The sequence below is a fragment of the Harpegnathos saltator genome, unplaced genomic scaffold, assembly GCF_003227715.2.
Source record: "Harpegnathos saltator strain DR-91 unplaced genomic scaffold, Hsal_v8.6 scaffold5, whole genome shotgun sequence".
Classification (NCBI taxonomy): domain Eukaryota; kingdom Metazoa; phylum Arthropoda; class Insecta; order Hymenoptera; family Formicidae; genus Harpegnathos; species Harpegnathos saltator.
The window spans coordinates 379,242-400,519 of record NW_020230315.1 but is presented as its reverse complement, the minus strand read 5'-3'; the positions used below and the strand labels follow the sequence as shown (position 1 = coordinate 400,519).

Genomic DNA, 21,278 nt, shown 5'->3' with positions numbered 1-21,278 from the left:
GTATGTGCACATGTATACGTAACAACGTTATAAAAAATCATTCTGCTCTGATGTGCGCGCGTTTGTGCAAAGCAAAGCAAAAGTGAAATGTGCAGTCCCATACTAAAATCCTTTAGGTCAAAGAGTAATTTAGAAACAGACGTTAGGATACGCGAATTTTTGATTGCAGTCCCAATGTTCAGATAAAGTGTAATATTTTATAAATATGTTCTTTTATTTTGTTTTAATCCTGTAAGTAGTAGGATTGTGCTCCTTGACAGTTCCTCAAAGAAATATACAAAATAAGAAATCCATACTGTGAATTATTGTATAACGTTTGTGGTTTTCAAAACCCTAAATTGTACACATGTTACACCTGTATAGATATCGCTTTGCAAATCATTGTAATGATCGGTTTTGAAAGATCAGTTGATTTTCCACGTTATGATACAAAACAATACGTAAACAATTCTCTTTGAGTACTTTCAATAAAGTGCGAATGATTTTAATGCTCCTTCCATCTCTTGCAATATATCACTCAAAATAAATAAGTTAAAGTAAAACGTTCGAAATACCTCATTAAAGGATTCCTTAACAATATATAGCTCCTTAAATAACTATAACACACGATCTGCGATTGTTATTGATTATTCTATATACAATATTACGTTTATTCGACATATTAGATTATGGATATCGGATAGCGCGTGTAAACACGTATTTGTTTCATCATTTGACACAATTGTATAGGGAATTATAAATGAAATAAAAAAAATGAGTTCTCTGTAATTATGTGTAATATAAAAAATGCATATTTTTATTTTAGATCCACAATTTCGATACAATAATTGTTCTTATTAACTCAAAAAGCTCGCCATGCATAAAGTTGCTTTTCGTTCGTAAATGATAATGCTCGCTCTCGCTTTCTCTCTCTCTCTCTCTCTCTCTCTCTCTCTCTCTCTCTCTCTCTCTCTCTCTCTCTCTCTCTCTCTCTCTCTCTCTCTCTCTCTCTCTCTCGCTCTCGCTCTCTCTCTCTCGCGCACGCGCTCATTCTGATTCTGCTATTTACAAACTATAAATTAAACGATGGCCATTTAAGTTAATATAAAGGTTTCGTGTCACTGCTATACTTTTTAATTAATGCGATGTAAATAGGAGAGCATGTATAACAATATATCGATACTTGCTCAACGATGATATATATTCTACTATATCGAGAAACCCTGTAATAAAATGATTGGAGATCAAACACAAATCTGAATATAGAACATGTATATTCCCGTCTCGTGCTTAATATAAATTCTCTAAAGTGATGTTTAACGAGAAAATTCGGGAGATTAGGTAAGTGAGACTATGGCGATAAAGAACTGTATTAAAACTTGTGGCACGAATTTTATTCCGAGATTTACAACGAAAATGTTTCAACTAGTTAAAATGCCGCTTAATCTTGGGATATGAAACATTGACACGTACAACATAGGTAATACAAGACGATGTGGACAATTCAGATATACAATTCAGTAGTTTGCATTGAACTGATAAAATTGATTCGTTCTCTATTCACGTAGTGTTGTGTCTGCGACTTGGATAGGCCTGCTGTGCTTCTCAGAGAGGTGGATTCACTAATTAATTAATTGTTAAGACTTCGCTGGCTGATAAATCTAACAGCCGATCCTCTCTGAGCAGCCCATGTTCTTTCGCTATTATATCACTTCTATTACGATGTTATAATTTAGGTACAATCTTAATTATTCAATATTAATGAGAATATTAATAACCATGTTTTATTTTTGCTTGAATTAATTATAGACTGTAATTATAATTATTTTATAAAGTTTTTCTTACACTAAGAATCATCAGACATGAAGGAATTTTGGGATTTTAACTCCTCTAGCGTTTTAATTTGTTGACGGAGGAATAATATCCTAAAATGGCAAGCAAATCAATAAGATATTGAAAAATGAAAGCACAGATGTGTTTCACAACGAGCGTTACGAATTTATGAAACATTTTACGTGAGAAATATATGTTAATGAGAAATATATGTTAGACGCTTACCTTTGTTCCTGCAATGTTGCTTGGATTTCTGTCAGCCTCACTATCGATCGTGCCGTCTTCAATTCTGCGGACACTCTGGTACACTGCAAACTGCTCATTGTGTGTGCTTCCTCACTAAGTTTCTGTGCCTGAACATACGAATTATTTGATATGTATCATCCATTAGAATTGAGGACCTGTGTCAGAGACATCAGTTACTCACCTGTTTTTCGAGAATATCAGCGGGAAAGGCACGCACATGTTGCGTTAGATCTTCCCGATAATGATTAGCGAGAGACGGTGTTAAAGAAGGTGTTAAAGGAGGCTGTACTCTAGATAATGCTTGTAAACCTCCCGTGTTACTCAGGTTGCCCAGAGAACCTAATGTACTTAGGTTTTGTAAAGAACTCAGACCTTGAACTCCAGAATTTGTCCCCCCAGGACTTGTTACTATAAGAAATAAACACAAAATAAATAAATAAATATATAAATAAATGCATGCACATATGTACATGTATATAGATTTGCAAAAATACACATAGATTTAGTAGCAAAAAATTGAGACTAATGGAAATGAGAAGTTTTGTCTTAAGAGAGATTAAAATAACAACTTTACGAAATATTTTAATATGCTATAAACCTACAACGTAAATCTTTTTACGATAATAACTGTGAACAGTAACTGTGTGATATTCTTTCATAATTTTTACCTTCTAATCTACATATAACATATGTTACATTATATTTTGTGTAGTATTCAAGTGTAGAATTTGATCGAATTGATAATCTGCATCCATCACTAATGATATTTGCATGACTAGAACAAATATGCATTAAATAAAATATCGACCAAGTACTTACACTTTCGCGCGTCAATACAATCTTGGGTTTCTGAATGTGTGGGTGTTGGTGGACCTTCGCTAGTAGTGTTGCCACTTGTATCAACCTTTAGTGGAACCATTACATCGTTTCCACTATTGTTTCGGTCTCCACTAACGGACTGCTAGAGGGCAAATAAATAAGTAGGTACATTTATGAGTGCTGCGTCTGTGCTCATACAAAACTTATTTTTGCATTTAGCAATGCAAGATATCTTCGTCATGTTGAACAATTTTATTCTCTCATGGAAAAGTTTAAATTATCACGTCTAACTAGTGAATGTCTTTTATCAATCTCTCTTTTTTATTTTAATTAAATACGTACAGAACAAACACATATTTTATAATTAAATATGGACAGCATCAAATAATCAAACTCAAATAAAAAAATCTGCGTCCAATCCAAAATCCAAAAATATTCTCTTACTTGTCGGGATAGCAAGATGGCGGTTTGAATTGTCTGTAACGCCTTTTGCGGCGTGATATCGGGTTGTTCTTTATTGCCCGTGATTTGAGACAAAAGCTTAGGGAGACTTGCCAGCGACACCGGTGGTCCTGGTGCATTGCTGTTTCCTTGTTGCTGCGTAGGTGAATTGAGTTTTCCGGGCGCCTGCGCCGTCGATGGTGGATGTGATGTTAATCGAGGTAATGCTGACAAGATCAAGATCAATCAGGATTATAAACGAGAGATGTACAGAAACAGCGTGAAACGCTACGTACGAGAGAACACAAGGAACCTTTGAGATTTCAAAGAAAATTACCAGTTTCTTTGATTCCCATTCCGCGAGAATCAAGTCCGATCGTACGGGGTATCATTCGCATTGAAAGTGTGCCGTTCACAAGAGAGATCACGATATATCACGAAAACGCGGAAAGGCAAAATTTCTGAAAATTTTCAAGAACATACCAGTGGCCAAGAGAACAGGGCCCTGTGGCAGTGGGTCGTGAGCGCTGGATGTCAAGGGCTCCGAAGTAGGTGTAGAATCGCCGGGCGAGATATCCATATCCTGAGCTTGACGCTCCACTCCAACTTCTTCTCTAGAAGATTCTCTTTCCCGTTCGCGCTCTCGCTCTCTCTCCCGTTCTTTCTCCCTCTCACGTTCTCTCTCCCTCGCGGACACGTCCTCTCTGCTACTACTCCCGCCACTCCCGCCACATGAGCTCCAATATTCTCGTTTGTCCGACTGTCGCGACGATTTACCATCTCGCATACTGCTACTGCTATTCGATCGCGAGTTGGAATGTTTATCATGACCTGACCAAGAAAATATAAAACTGTGAAGGGTCTTATAAATTTCATACGTGAAACAATTTGCTGAGCTTCAGCAACGCTACCATTGAAAGATCTGTCTCTTCATTGCGGCCATCTTGATTTAGAATGTCAGAAACGAGAAAATACCCTCTAAAAATTCACAATAAAGGATCTGTTCTTTTCAGCTGCACTGATGAACTGTGGTGCAATAAGTTAGAATAAGAAGAAATATAGTTGTTTCACTCGAACTTGTTACACTAATTCAGCAGTGCAGCTAAAAAGAACAGACCAAAAATATGTTGGAATGAAGATATGTTCATAAAGTGACACATACACGCAATCAATATATAGCCGTAAAATTAACATGACAGAATATTAGAAAAGATAGGTTAAAAATACTATTTATTGTTCGTTAGAGTAAAAGAAAAATGTTTGTATTGTTTTATAGATCTGCTCGATCGTCATTTTATAAATCTATTTTTTTATTTCAGCATATTTTGCAAAAATGTTTAGCATTTATTTTCTAGCTTCTGACATTATCAATCAAGAATTCACGACGAGAGACCAGAAATTTTAAATGCAATATTTTTCTCATTTCTTGGGAGACAAAAGAAAAAGAAAAAACAAAAGCCAAAAAAATTCCGTTGTTGCATAAATCAGTGAACAATGTAATGTGCATATAATACCAAATCTAATCAAAATAAGTTAGCATTTAGATGAAAATTATCCTTTAATATAAACGTTTAAGTTGTTAATCTCTTGTAATCGTAACGTGTTTTGACATAAGATATATTGTCAAACATAACTTGGACCACGACTACAAAGGACTAATATAAAAAGCTCCACATACTCAAGGAGAAAAATCTAACTCTTTAACTTATTTTTTACTTCCTACTATTTTTACTATCTACTTTTTAGTTCAACAAGAACTTATATTGACTGGCTCTTTTATTCAGTTATCTCACACCTAATATTTTGCGCATATTACATTTAATAATTATAAAAATTTAAACGTACTTGACCTAGAAGAGTAGTCACTAGACTGACGTTGACGATTATCTATCCGGTTAATCCATTCTCGTGGTTTTTCCCATTGCGAGACTTCTGTTTTGCAATTATAGTAATACTTCTTTCCTGAAGAACTCATGTGCTCCGACCAATCGCCAACCCTGGCTGTACGTTCCATTGTACCTCCTCGCTCATCACCACGTTTATCCTAAACAGACTGTTCTAAAATTTCCGGAAACGATTGAATAGATGAGGAGTATTTGCATCAATTCCAAAACTTGTACGAAAAGTTGAAGCTATATTCATCACATTCTTGAGGTTATTAATACATTTATACACACTTCAATGCTTCATACAGTGTGTATGTCTATTCACTTTTCTTTTTAAAATAATAACATATACATACACACACATATACACACACACACACACATATATATATATATATGTATGAATGTATTAAATATTTCAGTTGTACATGAGGTTGATATCGCATTAATATAACTTTATAAACGCATTCAATAAATTCACACTGATTATGATACATAAATATACCATACTGAGATGTTATTTATACAATAGATTAGATACATTGTCTTGTCCACTGTATAAATCCAAAATATTTGGAATTTATGACTAATACACCAGTATGGACAAATCATAGTATACTGACCTGACAGGAATTGTGTGCTGGTTTTCTCTGAGATGAAGATTCTCTCGATGAATTTGATGATAATTTTATGGGATGTAAGATCTAAAGGAACATGAACAAATAGTATTATTTTGACGATAACACAAATATCTAAGGAAATGTATCTAACCTGATAAAGGCATGCAATACTTTCATATTATGCACCAAACATATATTTTTTAAAGTTTATAAATAGGTCTATAAGTATTGTTGTCATTTTAGGACTGTGACCATATACAAATTATCCAAGCAGTCCATTTATATATAAATAGTATCTTTGATAAAAATGAAGTCATTTATTAAAGATTATGAATGTACAGATATACAAAGATGTATAAGCATGCCAAAAAATAATTATATATGTCATACATTCATAATCAATCATGTGTCAGAAATTTTCTTCAAGTAAAAGAGTTATATCATGTGAGAATCACTAACTCCATACATTCTGCGTTACAAGTTGGAACATAATATATTATCTATGATTTTAATTCATATGTATTATATATGTGAAATAAACACAAATATTACGAAGAAGATATTCCCATAATGTACACACGTAAATCATTTAATTGCATTTAATTGCTTCTATTCTCTTTGATTCTGAAGCAATTCTAAATAATTTTAACATTTTTAATTATTATAAATTCAATTACACACAATCATAATTAAGATATACATGAATATCGAACGAATACTCACGTCTCCACTACTCCTATCGTGGTTGGTCCTGTGTTCTGAATCTCTGCTCTCGCGGCTTCTCTTGTCTTTTGGGGATCGTGCACAATCTAGACATATGCAAGCAAGCATGTTACAGCTGAAAATGTTAAGAGACAATTCTGTTTTTATACTGAAAAGAAGAAAAGCTACAACTCTAGACAAAAGAAAGGAAAATTTTGCTTTATATGATCACATCTATCTGTACAACATTGGCATATTTTACAAATTGTTTATAGATTCGATAATATTTACAAACATATATTGTGCATTATTTTACAGTGTCAAGAAGCCGTTTCTATAAAAATGTCAAAGAAGACAGGTAATGTAAACTTGTTTACCGGAATACTTGTCCCTAGAGGAGGATAATTTATAGTCTCTATTTTCTCTCTCCTTCTTGTAAAGAGGCTTGGATGTATAATTCCGTGGGCTGTCCCGGTCCGTCCCCATGCCCATTCCCAAGCTGCAGGCTGGACTGTAAGAGTTACCATTTGGAGAATCGCGCATACGTCCTTCGTAGCGACTGTCTGATGATGTGGTCGAGGAAGAGTAGCCACCCTTAGAACTGCTGTACTTTGCGTTCTGCAATCAGATTATCCATTAACTAGATAAACAAGAGGTTGCATAGACAAATAATATCATAGATGTGTTACCAAGGATATAAGGAAAGCACAATGCCTTTTAATATAAAGTTGTTGAGAGAAATGTTATTAAATATGTACATCAAACATTACATTGCCTTAATATTGCAATTAATATTACTTGCGTGTAATTCTCAACCTTATATACAAGTTGCAAGATTGAAAATTGTAGTAAATTCCAGTAAAGTGTACTTATATCAATCTATACTGGAAATTATCCTGGGAACACTGAAGAATACTTGTACTTTGATAATAGTAATAAACAAAAACATTAAGGCACACATGACGATATTGTGCCTCCTAAAAACCAAAATCTTACAATATTTACCTTCGAAAGATTGAGAGAAGCAGAGATTCTCCCAAACACAAAGAAATTGTTATGACTTCAGGATTATAACTTTCATTGTAATTTCAAGTTGAATATTGATGAAAACCTTGGAACAGTTTAACAAAACAAAAAAAATAACTGAAACGAGGTTATCAAGGAAATGGCACTTGGACATTTCTGGCTTTTTACTTGCTAGAATAAATTATTGATTTTTCGGAAAGTGAGGTTATGTTTACAAGACAAGTAGGAAGTTATTCCACGTTGGCATGAAAAATCGACGATATTCCAATTAATTAAGGTCCCTCGTACGGTGTGAATCAAGTTGAGGAGCCGAAATGAAATTATGCATGCATAATTATCAATTTTGCCCAATATGAATGATATATGCTCAAGGACAATATCATGCTCAAGGAAGACTCTGGATAAAATCCCGAGACTATAATTACACAGCACGAATTTACCGGAGAAGTACCTCAATATAATTGTTAATATCGCGACAATAAGTTCGATGGTACGAACATGTACCCGACGACAAAACAATGTTTGCCAAAGCATCACTTGTCAAATCCGAGTTCCTTTTGCTTACCAAGCCCATCGAACGCATCCTTAATGCCCGCGAACCGAGTCTTATACGTTCAATATGCACCAAATTGTCAACGATTAAGCTAATCGCGTATATACTGCTCTTGGTAACGAGACAACGACGACGCTCCGTCCTGGTGAAGAATGATCAATCGAGAGAGAAAAAAAGAGAGAGAGTGAGAATTTACCTCGGGAGCGAGAGACGTACGTACCAAGGCAGAATTCAAACTCGGTCGCGAGGAAGCGAGATTGCGCGACGAAGACATGGAATAATTACACGGCAGTCTTTACGAAACGAGGTCTCATGGGAACGTGAACGATAAAAATAAGCAGCATATAAGCGAACACGAACGATCATCCGGAGTGCTAATGGGAGAACGTTACATTAAAGTAAAGAGCGAGATATCGTCGTGGTCGGGCAATTGGCAACGGCAAGTACGTTATCGATTCTACTCGCGTTTGACCCCCGCGTTTCTCTCGCGGGGATATGACAGCGAGACTTCGTTTCTCTCTTTCTCTCTCTCTCTCTCTCTCTCTCTCTTTGCCTGTATTAAACGCGAGCCTGACGACAAACGGCCGAAAAATGAACGCTACAAACTATGGAATGCTACACAGAATACCGCCGCCGCACGAGCTCCGTTGTGGCATTCCGCACGCGAAAACCAGGACGATCTCATCTTCCCGTCTTCGTACGAGTTACACACACACGCGACGGCAGAGGCGGCGATCATGACAAGGACGAGGATGACGGCGCGTAAATCGCGCGGCCGCGAAATAACGCGCGAGATAGTTACGGAGGTACGACGTGCGCGATCAGGACGACGTGATGTTGCCTATGGATGCGACAGTCTTACACCCCCCCTCCCCCTCCTTGCTCACGGACAGCAATCGCTTCGTCGACGGCGGCTATTATTTACCTGATAGGGATGGGCCTGATGCTTTTCGTAGTACCTGGAATCATAAGACAACGGGTCGTGAGTGAAGGAAGTCGTCGCGCGTTGTCCGCCGTCGCGATCGTTTCCACGAGGAACTGCACCCGAACGGATACCCATCGTGGAAGTTCGTCGCGCCGCGGAGCGGTAGAGTGGCAGTGTAGCGATGCGTGTGTGCGGTCGAGCGGGTCGTACGGACGAATGGACGGACGTCGAGTGACGAGACGAGGCGAAGCGAGTTGATGCGGAAAGCAGGAGAGAGCGAGATGGGATGAGAGAGAGAGAGAGAGGGAGGAAGATAGAGCGAGGAAGACGGAGAGAGAAAGAGAGCGAGAGAGGTTGGTCGTGTGTCAGGATCGGGTATTTGATGGCAGAGCCCTACCCATCGCTGATCCTTTGCGGTTTCCTCCCATGCATTACCATCAATGCCAGTGTCTGTGGGAAATTCGCGGCCTCGGATGTTCCCTTTTCGCTCGGTCAATGTCATGAAAACAACATTAACGCTTATTTAGCAGTTAACTTTCTTTCTACCCGGACGCCATGTCACATACGTGCTCGGCCGCTGCCGGGCAACCTAGCTGAGGAGCTCGCGCGACGCCGTGCAGCGCCGAGCAGTCGATGGTGGGAGAACCCCGGTCACGATCAGGTGCGTATTAACTGAGAGGTGGTAGTGGTGGTGGTGGTGATGGTGATGGTGATGGTAGTGGTGGTGGTTGTGATGATGATGATGATGATGATGATGATGATGATGATGATGATGATGATGATAATGATGATGACGATGATGATGATGATGATGATGATGATGGTAGTGGTGGTGGTGGTGGTGGTGGTGGTGGTGGTAGTGACAATAATGATGACAACGATGATGAGCGCGGGGATGTCGTACGGTTTCGTTGTCAAATTAGAAGCGTGAAGAAAATGCTGTAACGCAGTTACGCAGCCCGAATCCCCACTCTCGATATATACTTACTTGCGATTTCAGCGGGAATTCAACAAGAACGTCTCGGACATCTCGGATAAACCTTCGAGGTCCGGCCGATATGTCGCGGGGAAACTGTCGACTTCGTTTCTCCGTTCCATCGTTAAGTTCGACATTCGAATGGAGCAAAAGCGACTCTCGCTGCTTGTTCCAGTCTTCTCCCGCGGTTCAGTGTTCTCACGAAGGCAACGGAGCTCGCTTCTTGAGACACGGGCAATTGGGCGTTGGACCAAGTGTGACCAAGAGAACGCGCATCACCGTGTGTCGTCGGTGTCACTACGCGACTTCTCCGACGAGGTGCCCGGACAGTCGTCGTGCACCTCCTAAGAGAAAATAAAATGCATGTTTCCGTGAGAGCGTTTGCACCTCTTCCACGCGAGAATCCTGCGCACTGTTGTAAAACGAGCTAGTCGAACATTAGTACATACCTGGCAGAAGAAGGGTCGTTTTGCGCAAGCTCTAACGACGGCCTACGGTCACGGCGACGTCGCGGCAGACACGACGCGAAGCGTCGCGTTCCGCCGCGCGCGCAGCGCAACCGCCACCGAAGCGATGAGGAAGCTTCGTGCGTGCAAAGCGGAGCGAGCGACGTGAAGCGCGTTGCCGACTTCGGACGGCAGGTGGCGCGGCACGACGTGACGCGATGTTCGACGATGAACGACGCGGCGCAGCGAGCGTGAAAAAACGCGTTCGGTATATGCGTGTCTAATAATCGCGGAGTCGCGAGGATGCCGTGGCGGCTCTACGGGATCCCGATTTAGCCCCGCCGATCGGTGCGCGCGATAGCCACGAGTAGACACGAAGGTGAGTGGCGGGGGCACTTCGCGATCCTGATGCAACTCGGAAGAGAGAACTCGCTCTCGCTGCAGAAGAGAGATCTCCCACACGTTAGCGGCTAGTTGTACAGGAGTTGCGACACGCGAAGAACGAGGGTGTCGACATGCGAAGAACGCGCGACAGCACGCACGGCAGATTGTCGTTAGGACGATAAACACTGTAAGATAACCGTTTGTCTCCCTCGATCATGATCGAAACTGTTTCCTTGCTGTTGCTTGTGTCTGTCTGTCTATATATCTGTCCGTCTGTCTGTATATCTGTCTCCCTCTTTGTCTCTTTTTATCTCTGTCTCTCTCTCTCTCTCTACCCCCTCCCTCTTTCTCTCTATCCCCCTCCCTCTTTCTCTCTCTCTCTGTCTATCTATCCCCCTCCCACTCTCGTCGTGGGAGCGTCCCGCATGTTCTTTTTGTAAGAGCACATCGTGCTGTCATTCAATATTTGATGCTACTTATTTATCATTTTGGTTTCAGTAATATGAGTTTCTTAATAATTTATTTTATGTTTGATGAATTTGTATAACGAAATTACGAGATAAAACTACTTTAGAGTACCTCATGCATTTGATTCGCATATTTTATATATATTATTTATATATATATATTTATTTACTATTAACTAATTATATCAATCAGCTATTCGGAAATTAATTGTTCATGCATGCTAGCAAGCGATATTTAATTATCTTTGGATTGTTATCCAGCAAATTCATTTTTGTGCACACAAGAGGAAGAAGTTAGCGATGGATTACTTTTGGTATTTATATTATATTGTAATTGTAATGGTAGTTATATATGTATATTATTTTTTTCTATTGATATCGAATGAAATGAGATATTTACACAGGGAATTAAATCTAATGTTCAGAAACAAAATACAAATTGAAGATGTTAAATATTAATATCAGTTCTTTAATCATTGTGCCATTAGTGCTACAGATTTCTTAAAAAATTGTAAACAAAAATTTATTTTTAGAATTCACTGTAATAATAGGTATGACACGACCTAAGCAAGATACACGCATCACGAGTTTTCTTACACTGTTTGAGCCATTGCAAAATAAGGATTTGTCAAGTAATATATCTTTTAAACAGTTAATAATGACAGTTTGATATTATATTGACACAAATAATAATTACAGAGAATTTATACCATAAGGAAACTACAGAAGAAGATATCATTATGGATACAACTTCTATGTGTGAGAATAGTAAAGGTAGAAAGGAGCGTTTAAAAACTCAACAGCTGGAAGATACTACAGTAAATGATAATAACACAGTCAAAGACAACTTTCCATGGTTACCTAAATTCAGTAAAGTTATACATTCGTCCATAGGAAGTAGAAATTATCGACATCTTGAACGGTCGCTTTTACTCTACACACAGTAAGTTCATCTTAATCTCGGATCTTCTAATAACCTGAACCATACATATAAAATGTACGGGGTAATATTATTTATATATTTTCCTATTAAGCAAGATTTAACAATTGAATATTAAATATATTTCTATATGAGAGAAAATTATGTTCTTTTACAAGTAAAAGCTCTGTATGTGTACACCTACAGAAGTAGTTGACAATTGTGTTTGTAGTTAAAAGTTAGTAGTTAAAAGATGTATAATGTTTGCCATTGCATATTTCAGGCATATTACTTCTAGTATGGCATTGAGCAATGTCAAGTCTGGTGACGTAATTAATCTTAAGAGTCATATTAATAACATGTTAATATTCTTTCACTGGTACTGGCTCGATATAAAACAGGTATCAATATTTTCAGTTACCTTTCGCTGTTCCATAGAGTCAGACGTGAAAGATGTGTATAACGTAATATTAACAAAGTTTTTTTATCTTTAGGATATAACTGATCATAATTCGTATTTGAATAGAATGTCCGCTTTGTTAAATGTGTATATAGATATAGAATTAAAAACCTCGACAGATAAAAGATGTTCCGGTTATGTTAAAGATTCCTCTAAGATTGCTGCAAAAATTCTTGCAGCACTGTACATATACTTAAGTAAGTGTTGACGAAACTGATCTCGCAGATACAAACTGTGGTGATAACTACGATGGTTATTATACATTCGATGTTAAATTGTTTACAGATAACTCGGAAGAGCATATTTTCAGGGTATTACTTAGAATTCAGCACGCTACGGAAAGATACGCGAAAATTTGCGATCATCTGTTCATGTATGTAAAGATTTTCTGTGCGTTAGAACAAATGTCGCAATAGGTATTACTGGAGCAATACAAAATGTCATATATATTTCATTATGCAGGAAGAGTTTCACTAATCTCACAACAAAGATGACATCTATGACTGATATAGCTTATGTCAGATATCTACTCGCCTTCAAAATGTGGAAGAAAATGGCAGAAGATTACGACAGGAAAGGAAGAATTAACAAGTTAGCTTTAATGCTGTTAGGGTTGCGCATGCCGAAGTTGCGAGATGAATTATTAAAATTCGTTCCGAGACCGCCCGTAAATCAAGAAAATGAAACATTATGGTTATTGCAATCAAATCTATTCGATTTAAAGCAGAGTCATAAATATTTTCTGCAATTTGAAGATGAAATGGATAACCCTACGAACTCGCAATGTATCAAAACAATTCATGCTGATCAGAGTTGTTCAGAGCCTCAGGTAAATTTCTTTCTATTTTGATTTAATTTCCTTGTTTGTAGTGTTTCGCTGCGAATTATTCGCGCATGCAAATTGTTATATTTGTTCAATGACACTTTTTCAGAAAAACCAGGTAAATCCGTTACCTCATCGAAGCAATTCGAATGGGGATGCGTCTAATCACGAGGTAAATAAAGATCACTCGGGTGTTTTGCCAAACCGTAATCCAATACCAGGCATTGATGGAAATAAGTCTATGGATCAAACTTATTTGCAAAAGAAGGGAACAAAAAGTCTCAAACCACTAAAAAAAATGAGGAAAAAACCCAGGAAAACTATAATTATCGATTTGACCGGAGACGATGAGATAAGTGTCCCTTACAAAGTAAAAAGAAAGAAGACTAAACAAAAATTAGGCTATTTGAAGATCATGAAGAAGAAGCATAAGTTGCAAAAGCATATCAATACGCCGAAAGATTCCAGCCGGCTTATGGATGCCGATACTCAAGCATGCTCTAACAACATCAGCAAAAGCTCCGACGACAAAGTTCGTTTGGAGTGCAAGCCTATCTCTGACAACAAAGTTAATGATGGTACGGAAAATTGCGTTTCAATGAACAGCAAATCTTCATCAAACGACACCAACTGCGTTAATCTGCAGAAAAATGAACACACAAACGTAGCAAAGAGTCCGATGAGCAATATTTGTCCGGAATTTGTGAAGGAGGACGAAATGCAGCATGATTACAACTCGCATAGCTCGAAGACGCTGAAACTCGTCGATCAAAATATCAAGGAGTTCAAAGTTACGGCAGACTTATCGCGGGAAAATAAAATGGAGAATCATGCGCTGCCGCACGTGACGTATGCGGCTGGAAATGCAATTGATTCGTACAGCAATTCGATAATGCAGGGCAAGGAAGCGTTAACTTCTCAGGAAGACAGTGCCATGGAGACGATGCCTTTATTCAGAACGTGCCAAAGCAATATCGTGGATCAGCATTCTTTCAAGCAGGAGTTACCGACGAGCACGAATTGTAGCGCAATCCAGAAGTCGCACAAGTGTTGCAATTCAGTGCCGATCGACATGAACGACATTAAGCACTTGATAATAAAGAAACTAAAGTCCATAAATGACCACAGCTCGCAAATCACAGAGATTATAAAACAAAAAGTATGCCATCGGGTCAACGAGTGCCCAAACTGTTGCACCAAAATTGATTGCAAGCCGTTTGTGTTTACCAGCAACGACGTGCTCGCGACGAAGGCGCAAGACCTCCCGCATAATACATTCAGTCAGAACGGGAACGACGCGAAATCGGCCTGCAACACGAATATAATTTACATGTTGAACGAACGCGACAAACGAATTTACGTAGTAAATCATATCGGTGAACGAGCCGTAGCTGCGCACACTGAGAAGGGAGTGCAGTGTCTGGAAAAATCCAATGACATGCACACCGTTTCGACTACATTTGTCGGCGACAAAATTGTCGAGACACCGTTGTACAGCCAACACGTCGGTCTTGATAACGCGAGAACGAGTGATTACGGGAACGCCGTGAAGTATTCTGAAATCACGATGAAGGAGCAACAAAGAAGGAACAACTGCGACACCTCGATACCGAATGATCAGATGCATTCCTCGGAGTTTTGCATGTTCGACATAAATTCTTTCGAGGTCGGCTCAAACGCAGAGATCGATTACGAGACGCAGCTGAAGAACTCGCTAAAGGCGGAGGACATCAACGAGATAACGAAGACGCTCGATTGCATCGACGATGCGGAGAACATCAGCTTTCTGAACAACATTCAGAGCGAGAGTCTCGAAGACTTTTTCCGCCAATCCTCCACGATGTCGCTCATTAATTACGATAATGCAAGCGGCATGTCGACGAAGAAGCCGCTCGTGTGTACCGATAACGACGTTATCGCCATGAAGACACACGACACCTTGCATAATATGTTCGACGGCAACGAGAACGATGTTAAATCCACCCGCGACGCGAATACAATCTACATGTTGAACGATCGTAATAAATGCGTTTACACCGCGAATCAAACCGGCGAGTCTGTCGCGGCGATGGATGCCGACAAACGAGTGCAATGTCTAGACAATCCCAACGACATGTGCACCGTCTCGACTACGTTCATCGAAGATCAAATAGTGGGTTCGTTATTGGACGGTCAGCATGTTAATTTTGAGACTATGAGACTGAGCGACTACGGAAATGATCCTAAATATTCCGAGGCTATGATGAAGGAACAAGGAGGTGGTGGTGGTGGTAATTGCGACACCTCGATGTCGAGCGACCGGTTACATTCCTCCGAGTCTTGTACATTCGACATGAATTCTTTCGACATTGACTCGAAGGAAGCTAACGAGATCATGAAGACTGACTGTATAGATGGATTGGAAAACATTAGTTTCCTGCACAACATCGAGAGTCTGGAGGAGACTTTGGACGATGTTCTCCGTCAACCTTCGCTGATGTCGCAAATGAATTGCGACGGTTCAAGCGGCGAGTCGAAGGATCTAAAAGAAAATCTTTTCTCGGACGACATCGCCGACTTCCTGTCCTTAAAGCAGTCTCCGTTCGACTTCGACAATGTGTATTGCAACGTATTGTCGGACGTTCCTGCCTTCAAGCAGGAACAAGAACTCCAACCGCCTGCGCAACACGAGTTCTTCTTCACGGAAGGCGATCGGAAAGCCACTTCACCCAAGCAATTCGAAAAGGTATCCTGGGCGCCAGGCACTTCTTGGTACCAACCAAGTTGCTCTTGGTGCTTGGTATAATCTTCGATTTTCGATGTTTGAGAGTGTACGGTGCTCGATTACGGTGCTCAAGCGCGCGTTGGCTAAACTCTCGTGGCTTCTCTGCCTTCTCTCGCGACCAGGACTCGACGTAATTAATCTCGCGTCTCGCTGGCAATTCGATAACCTCACCGCGCTGTATCGGCAAAATTCATGGCAGCAATGGATCCGCATCATATACAGGAAGCGAGAGCCTTCGCGCTTCTTCTCTTTCTATCTTTCTCGCCCACAGCCGCTCCTGAACTGCCTGAATCCTCGTCTCCGCTTCGGCCATCCTTGCGCAACCCCGAACGCAATAAAGATGCAGAGGAAGTGATAAAAAGAAAAAAAAAAAGAAAAAAAGAAAATAAAAAAGATATAAAGGTCCAGTTCTCGCTGCAGCATTGTCTGCGGCTTCTCTCGGGAGTTCTCCAGCTCAAGATCGTCGGCAAATCTTATAAATGCCGCGCTAATATTGGACACCCAGCTTACCGGAGCCAGGGTCAAGAATCTTGTGACTGACACGACAAATACTTTCTCATCACATACACTATATACGCAGATACATATATTTTTAAACGAGAACGACGTTCTGCGCAATAATCAAAACGATACTATTGATAGTAGCATAGAGACCCCGGTGGCCTTCCAATTCAATATCGACTACACCTTTTTGTGATTACCAGCGAAGTTCGATAAATCTACGTCAGTAAATCGAAATAAATCTCGCGCCACAGTGCCAGGAGCCTCTACTAAAATAATTAATTCAAATGTCGCACTTCCAGGTCTCAAGGAGCCGTGCAATTTCGGTACTCTTCCTGATAAGTTAAAAAGATAAAAGTAACGATGCCTTAATCCGAGACTTTTTATGTTTGCAAGAATGATATTGAAGGCTTTCATATCCTGAGATATGGACCGAATCAATCGTCGAATGAATTTTGCACTTCCGAGAATATTCCGTCAGATTTGCTAACAAATTAAATCCAACATCGCAAAGAAAGGATTCTACATCATCGTGTATTATGTGGGATATATATACATATACATATATTTTTGCCCCTGAATGATCCCGACGGGAAGCCTCTGAAAAGAAAAAAAGGATGACTAAAATTTCCGAAGCACCGACCTGTAGGTCTGCGAATATCACTGACAAACGAGCTATGAAATATGACCACTCTATTAAAAATACACCCAGGAAGAAATGATTTGTATAGCAGTAATTTCGACAAAGCATTTTAATGTTTGCGAGAGAGACCATCTAAAAAAATCTCGAGAGATGGGCTTCAAGTCGATTTTCTAAGGAATTTTATACTTCTCCAAATGTACTCTCATTCAGACCTGCCAACAAGCTTAATATCATAAAGAAGATATACTCTGCTTGAACATCACCCAAGTATAAGATATATACTTACTCTCTTTGAACGATCTTAATGGGAATCTAAATAAGCCTAAATCACGATAAGATTAACTGAAACCATAGACCATAAGCTAATAAATATCATTAAGGAATAAACTGTCAGATGTACTCAACTATCGCCTATCGAAGATACACCTCAGAAGAAAAAGGATCACGTCTATAGTTTTGCTTCTTCTAGAAGCCAACAGAGTTGTTTACTCTCTGAACCATCATGGTGTTCAAAAAGAGCTTTTTTACTTCCTACGATGAAAGGTAACGTAACATCTAAAATCTGTATTTTCATATTATATTTAAGAATTGCTATATATGCGTATCACGGAAGAGAACATACACTTGAAGACGTAACATCACTGAAGATTGTGCAAATCATACCGTATATAATTTTGAGAAACGTTTTAAAATATTTTGATACATATTTAATATATTTCACAAATCAAGCTAAGGGAAAATTGTGCAACATTATATAGTACAATCATAATATATATTGAAGATTGAATTGAATATAAGACTGGTTATGTGATATTAAGGAAATATATAATATATATATATATATATATATTGTGTGCTATATATAAATATAAAGTATATATGGAATATTTTTGCTATTTTATCTTGATGTTGCAATCGGAGAAGAAGTTTCACATGAAAAGTAAAAAGTTAACGTCCAATGTTACATTTTCTATAAAAAATAATATTCGATTGATGTGCAGAGATATTATTTTATGGTGTTTAAAACATAATATACACAGCGTAACTTCACAGTGATATTATCTTGTCATTAGTATAATTATTATGTAAAGTCTGAATCGAAGATCTGCTCGAAGATAATTGAGACTGACGGAGGAAAGTCTCATGTAAGCAAACAGTTATTTCTATTGATTCATTTCTATTGAGATTTTTGAATAGATCAAGTTGTGTTTACTTACAAATCACATGACATGCATACTTTAATAATCATATGTAAAATTCGTTACTTATCTTTTATTTTATTTACAGAGTTTATATGTAGAGGAACGAGAATAATAAAGAGTGTGAATAATAGTGGGTGAGTGTAACATACATAATTCTCTTACGTGTTTCAACTTTTTGTGGTCCGATTTTTCTAGTTTTCTAGTACATAAATATATCTTGTTAGATTAAAATAAAAATAAAAATATATATACATGATTTAAATTTTCACATACGTATGCTCGTTATAATCACACCAGACCAATAAGATGGGATTTGCTGTAAATAAATTATACGTTTACTTTTTTTTTTTGTAAATATATTAGACAAAACGCACGCAACGCACATCTATTAAGCATTAACGTTGTATCATATTATTTGAGTATTATATAAATAATACTATTGCAAATTCAAAAATTCTTAATATGAATAATGTTTTTGATAAAGTCGGACCGCAAAGGTTTAATTGTAATAAAGAAATTATGTTTACCGTTTGTATTTGTTCATTACAGTGCGATTGTTGCTTATGATCCTGAAGAAGTCGTCAATTTCTATTTACTAGAAACGAATTTGGTAAATAGCTATTTACTATGATGCACACTAAGTCTCGTAACTTGATGGCGATCGGTCGAAATCTCTGAACGTATGATATAGAAGAAACTCGCTCTATTATCATTCGAATTACTTCCAAGTTATCAGTATAGTTAAATACACTTTTTTCCAACTACGTCAACATGATTAATACAACACGTGTATCTATTCAGCTATGATGAAATTAGAAATCTGTGTGCGGACATAGCTTTTCTGAGTTATGTTTCATTACAATTATAGTATATTTTCGCACAACCAAGAAGTACTTCTGACAGATCATTTTTTTCGTTTTAAGCGTACAACCAAGAGGTACTTCTGACAGATCATTTATTTCGTTTTAAGCGTATGTTATTTTGCGAAGTTGCGTTTTAATGCCACACAACTGTAAATAATGCGAATGAAGTACGCTTTGGAAGGTAAAGGTATACGAAACTCTAAATACTTTAGCGATCTCATTTACACACTGGTAAAAGTTATATTTCTGGGGAACTGTTATAGCGAAAGTATATATAGACTTAATAGAGATAATCACAGTAAAAGGTTTCAACATACACGGATTATCATAGAGTTGAAGGAGAAAATAGGGTATTTTATTTTAATTTTAGATAAGACACACAATTAGTGGTTATTACACTATCTATTGAAACTAATATACTCCCTCTGAATATATACCAATATACTGAACATTTCGGGCAACTCACGGTTTTACAGGATTAGCTACAGATAGTTTCATATATTATGTATAACTAATGTACGTCATCTCCCACGCTTTTCTTTGGTAGCTCTAATTTAAGTATTAGCCAGGAAATATATAGCAGCAGATAAAACTGAATTGCTGAGTATTCTGCCCACTTTATTGTGCGCAATTATTGCTGTTTGGCAATAAAGGCATTTACTCTTATGTAATTTACTTTTACTGCATTTTAACGTATAAGAATCTTAGCCAAATCATATATTTTAGTATGTATGTGCAGTTTTTATTTTAGTTATCATAAAAATATCCCATTTTAATTTGACAATACGAGACGTGGGATAATTTTGTTTTATTATATTTTATTTATTGTGTCTAGTCGACGAGATTGATGAGTTCTTTATACAAAGACGAATTCTGTGACATTTTATATTGACGTATTTAGACCGCTATATATATATTTCTCTATCGAGATATCTGATTATAGAGACTGATTTTGTGATACCTCACTAATATTTTTTACAATTAGATAGAAATCCCGCTGACACGTAACGTTAATATTATTCTGCTCTAGTATTAAATAATATTTTAGAATTCTTCGGCGATACTTACGTGAACCATTTCAGATTATGACTCGGCGAGTAAAAAAATTGCGAGGAACCTACGCATTAGTTACGCTTGAAATCAGTGATTTCCCGTCAGTAAGAACTCGCTCGTAATTAATTCGTTAGAACAGGTTTCTAAAACGTGAAAATTACGTTTTCCATCCAACAACTTACACATACAAATATGGAGTGATTATTACGGCAATTATTAATAGAAATCATAGTCTAGGGGCTATTCAGGCATGACTTTCAAGATCATTCCATATGTTTTTATATACGACGTAGTAGTCGATAACAGAATTTCTTTAATATTTTGGAAATCCGATCTATCGAGAGAGCTAAAGTTAAGCTTTACCAGTGCGGAAAGCAAGTTGTATCGATTATAAATTGCTACAAGAATTACGCTTGTGCAGTTCTATCCTCGCTTTTGACGTCATAACGCGAGATGATTGACGTTGGTATGGCCAACTTTGAAGGATAGTCACATTCCTCTTTATTATTAATTTTTAGACCATAGCTTTTACTAAAGTGAGGGCACTGTATCAATGTTTGACACATTACAACTGTAAGGATGACTTTTTTCTTATGTTAAGTTACTTGAATGATTAAGATGCATTGAGTACAAATCTTGTCTTAAGATTTCGTGTTTCTGGCGAAGTTAAAAGGAAAAAAAAAAGTCTTTGTAAGTATTTGCGTAATAGATACACGCGCGACTGTTACTTCGAATCGCGTCATCATG

General features: G+C 37.9%; 2 protein-coding genes across 10 annotated transcripts; one reads left to right on the top strand and one right to left on the bottom strand.

The window, feature by feature from the left end:
• Window positions 1-1,357: 1,357 nt before the first annotated feature.
• wcy (WW domain-containing adapter protein with coiled-coil wacky) lies at window positions 1,358-10,646 on the bottom strand. 6 transcript variants are annotated; one of them, XM_025302578.1, is made up of 13 exons: window positions 10,456-10,646; window positions 10,019-10,350; window positions 9,031-9,064; window positions 6,904-7,144; window positions 6,548-6,633; window positions 5,828-5,908; window positions 5,164-5,362; window positions 3,802-4,149; window positions 3,322-3,545; window positions 2,878-3,019; window positions 2,240-2,466; window positions 2,038-2,165; window positions 1,358-1,904 (listed from the first exon to the last, which is right to left on the bottom strand). In XM_025302578.1, the coding sequence occupies exons 4-13, from the start codon at window positions 7,067-7,069 to the stop codon at window positions 1,826-1,828; spliced, it is 1,680 nt and encodes a 559-aa protein (XP_025158363.1). In that variant the 5' UTR covers window positions 7,070-7,144; window positions 9,031-9,064; window positions 10,019-10,350; window positions 10,456-10,646; the 3' UTR covers window positions 1,358-1,825. The 6 variants fall into 6 exon arrangements, with proteins under 6 accessions (XP_025158363.1, XP_011137553.1, XP_019696432.1 ...); XM_011139252.3 differs by lacking the exons at window positions 10,019-10,350; window positions 10,456-10,646 and adding an exon at window positions 9,428-9,640 and having other exon boundaries at window positions 1,826-1,904; XM_011139253.3 differs by lacking the exons at window positions 10,019-10,350; window positions 10,456-10,646 and adding an exon at window positions 9,428-9,468 and having other exon boundaries at window positions 1,826-1,904; window positions 2,878-3,016.
• A 44-nt stretch (window positions 10,647-10,690) lies between these two features.
• Window positions 10,691-20,149, top strand: LOC105182089 (uncharacterized). 4 transcript variants are annotated; one of them, XM_025302576.1, is made up of 11 exons: window positions 10,691-11,023; window positions 11,565-11,617; window positions 11,837-11,935; window positions 12,003-12,246; window positions 12,506-12,623; window positions 12,717-12,879; window positions 12,968-13,055; window positions 13,145-13,511; window positions 13,615-17,956; window positions 18,701-18,749; window positions 19,165-20,149. In XM_025302576.1, the coding sequence occupies exons 3-9, from the start codon at window positions 11,857-11,859 to the stop codon at window positions 16,288-16,290; spliced, it is 3,735 nt and encodes a 1,244-aa protein (XP_025158361.1). In that variant the 5' UTR covers window positions 10,691-11,023; window positions 11,565-11,617; window positions 11,837-11,856; the 3' UTR covers window positions 16,291-17,956; window positions 18,701-18,749; window positions 19,165-20,149. The 4 variants fall into 4 exon arrangements, with proteins under 4 accessions (XP_025158361.1, XP_025158362.1, XP_019696429.1 ...); XM_025302577.1 differs by lacking the exon at window positions 11,565-11,617 and having other exon boundaries at window positions 11,855-11,935; XM_019840870.2 differs by lacking the exon at window positions 11,565-11,617.
• The last annotated feature ends 1,129 nt before the right edge of the window (window positions 20,150-21,278 follow it).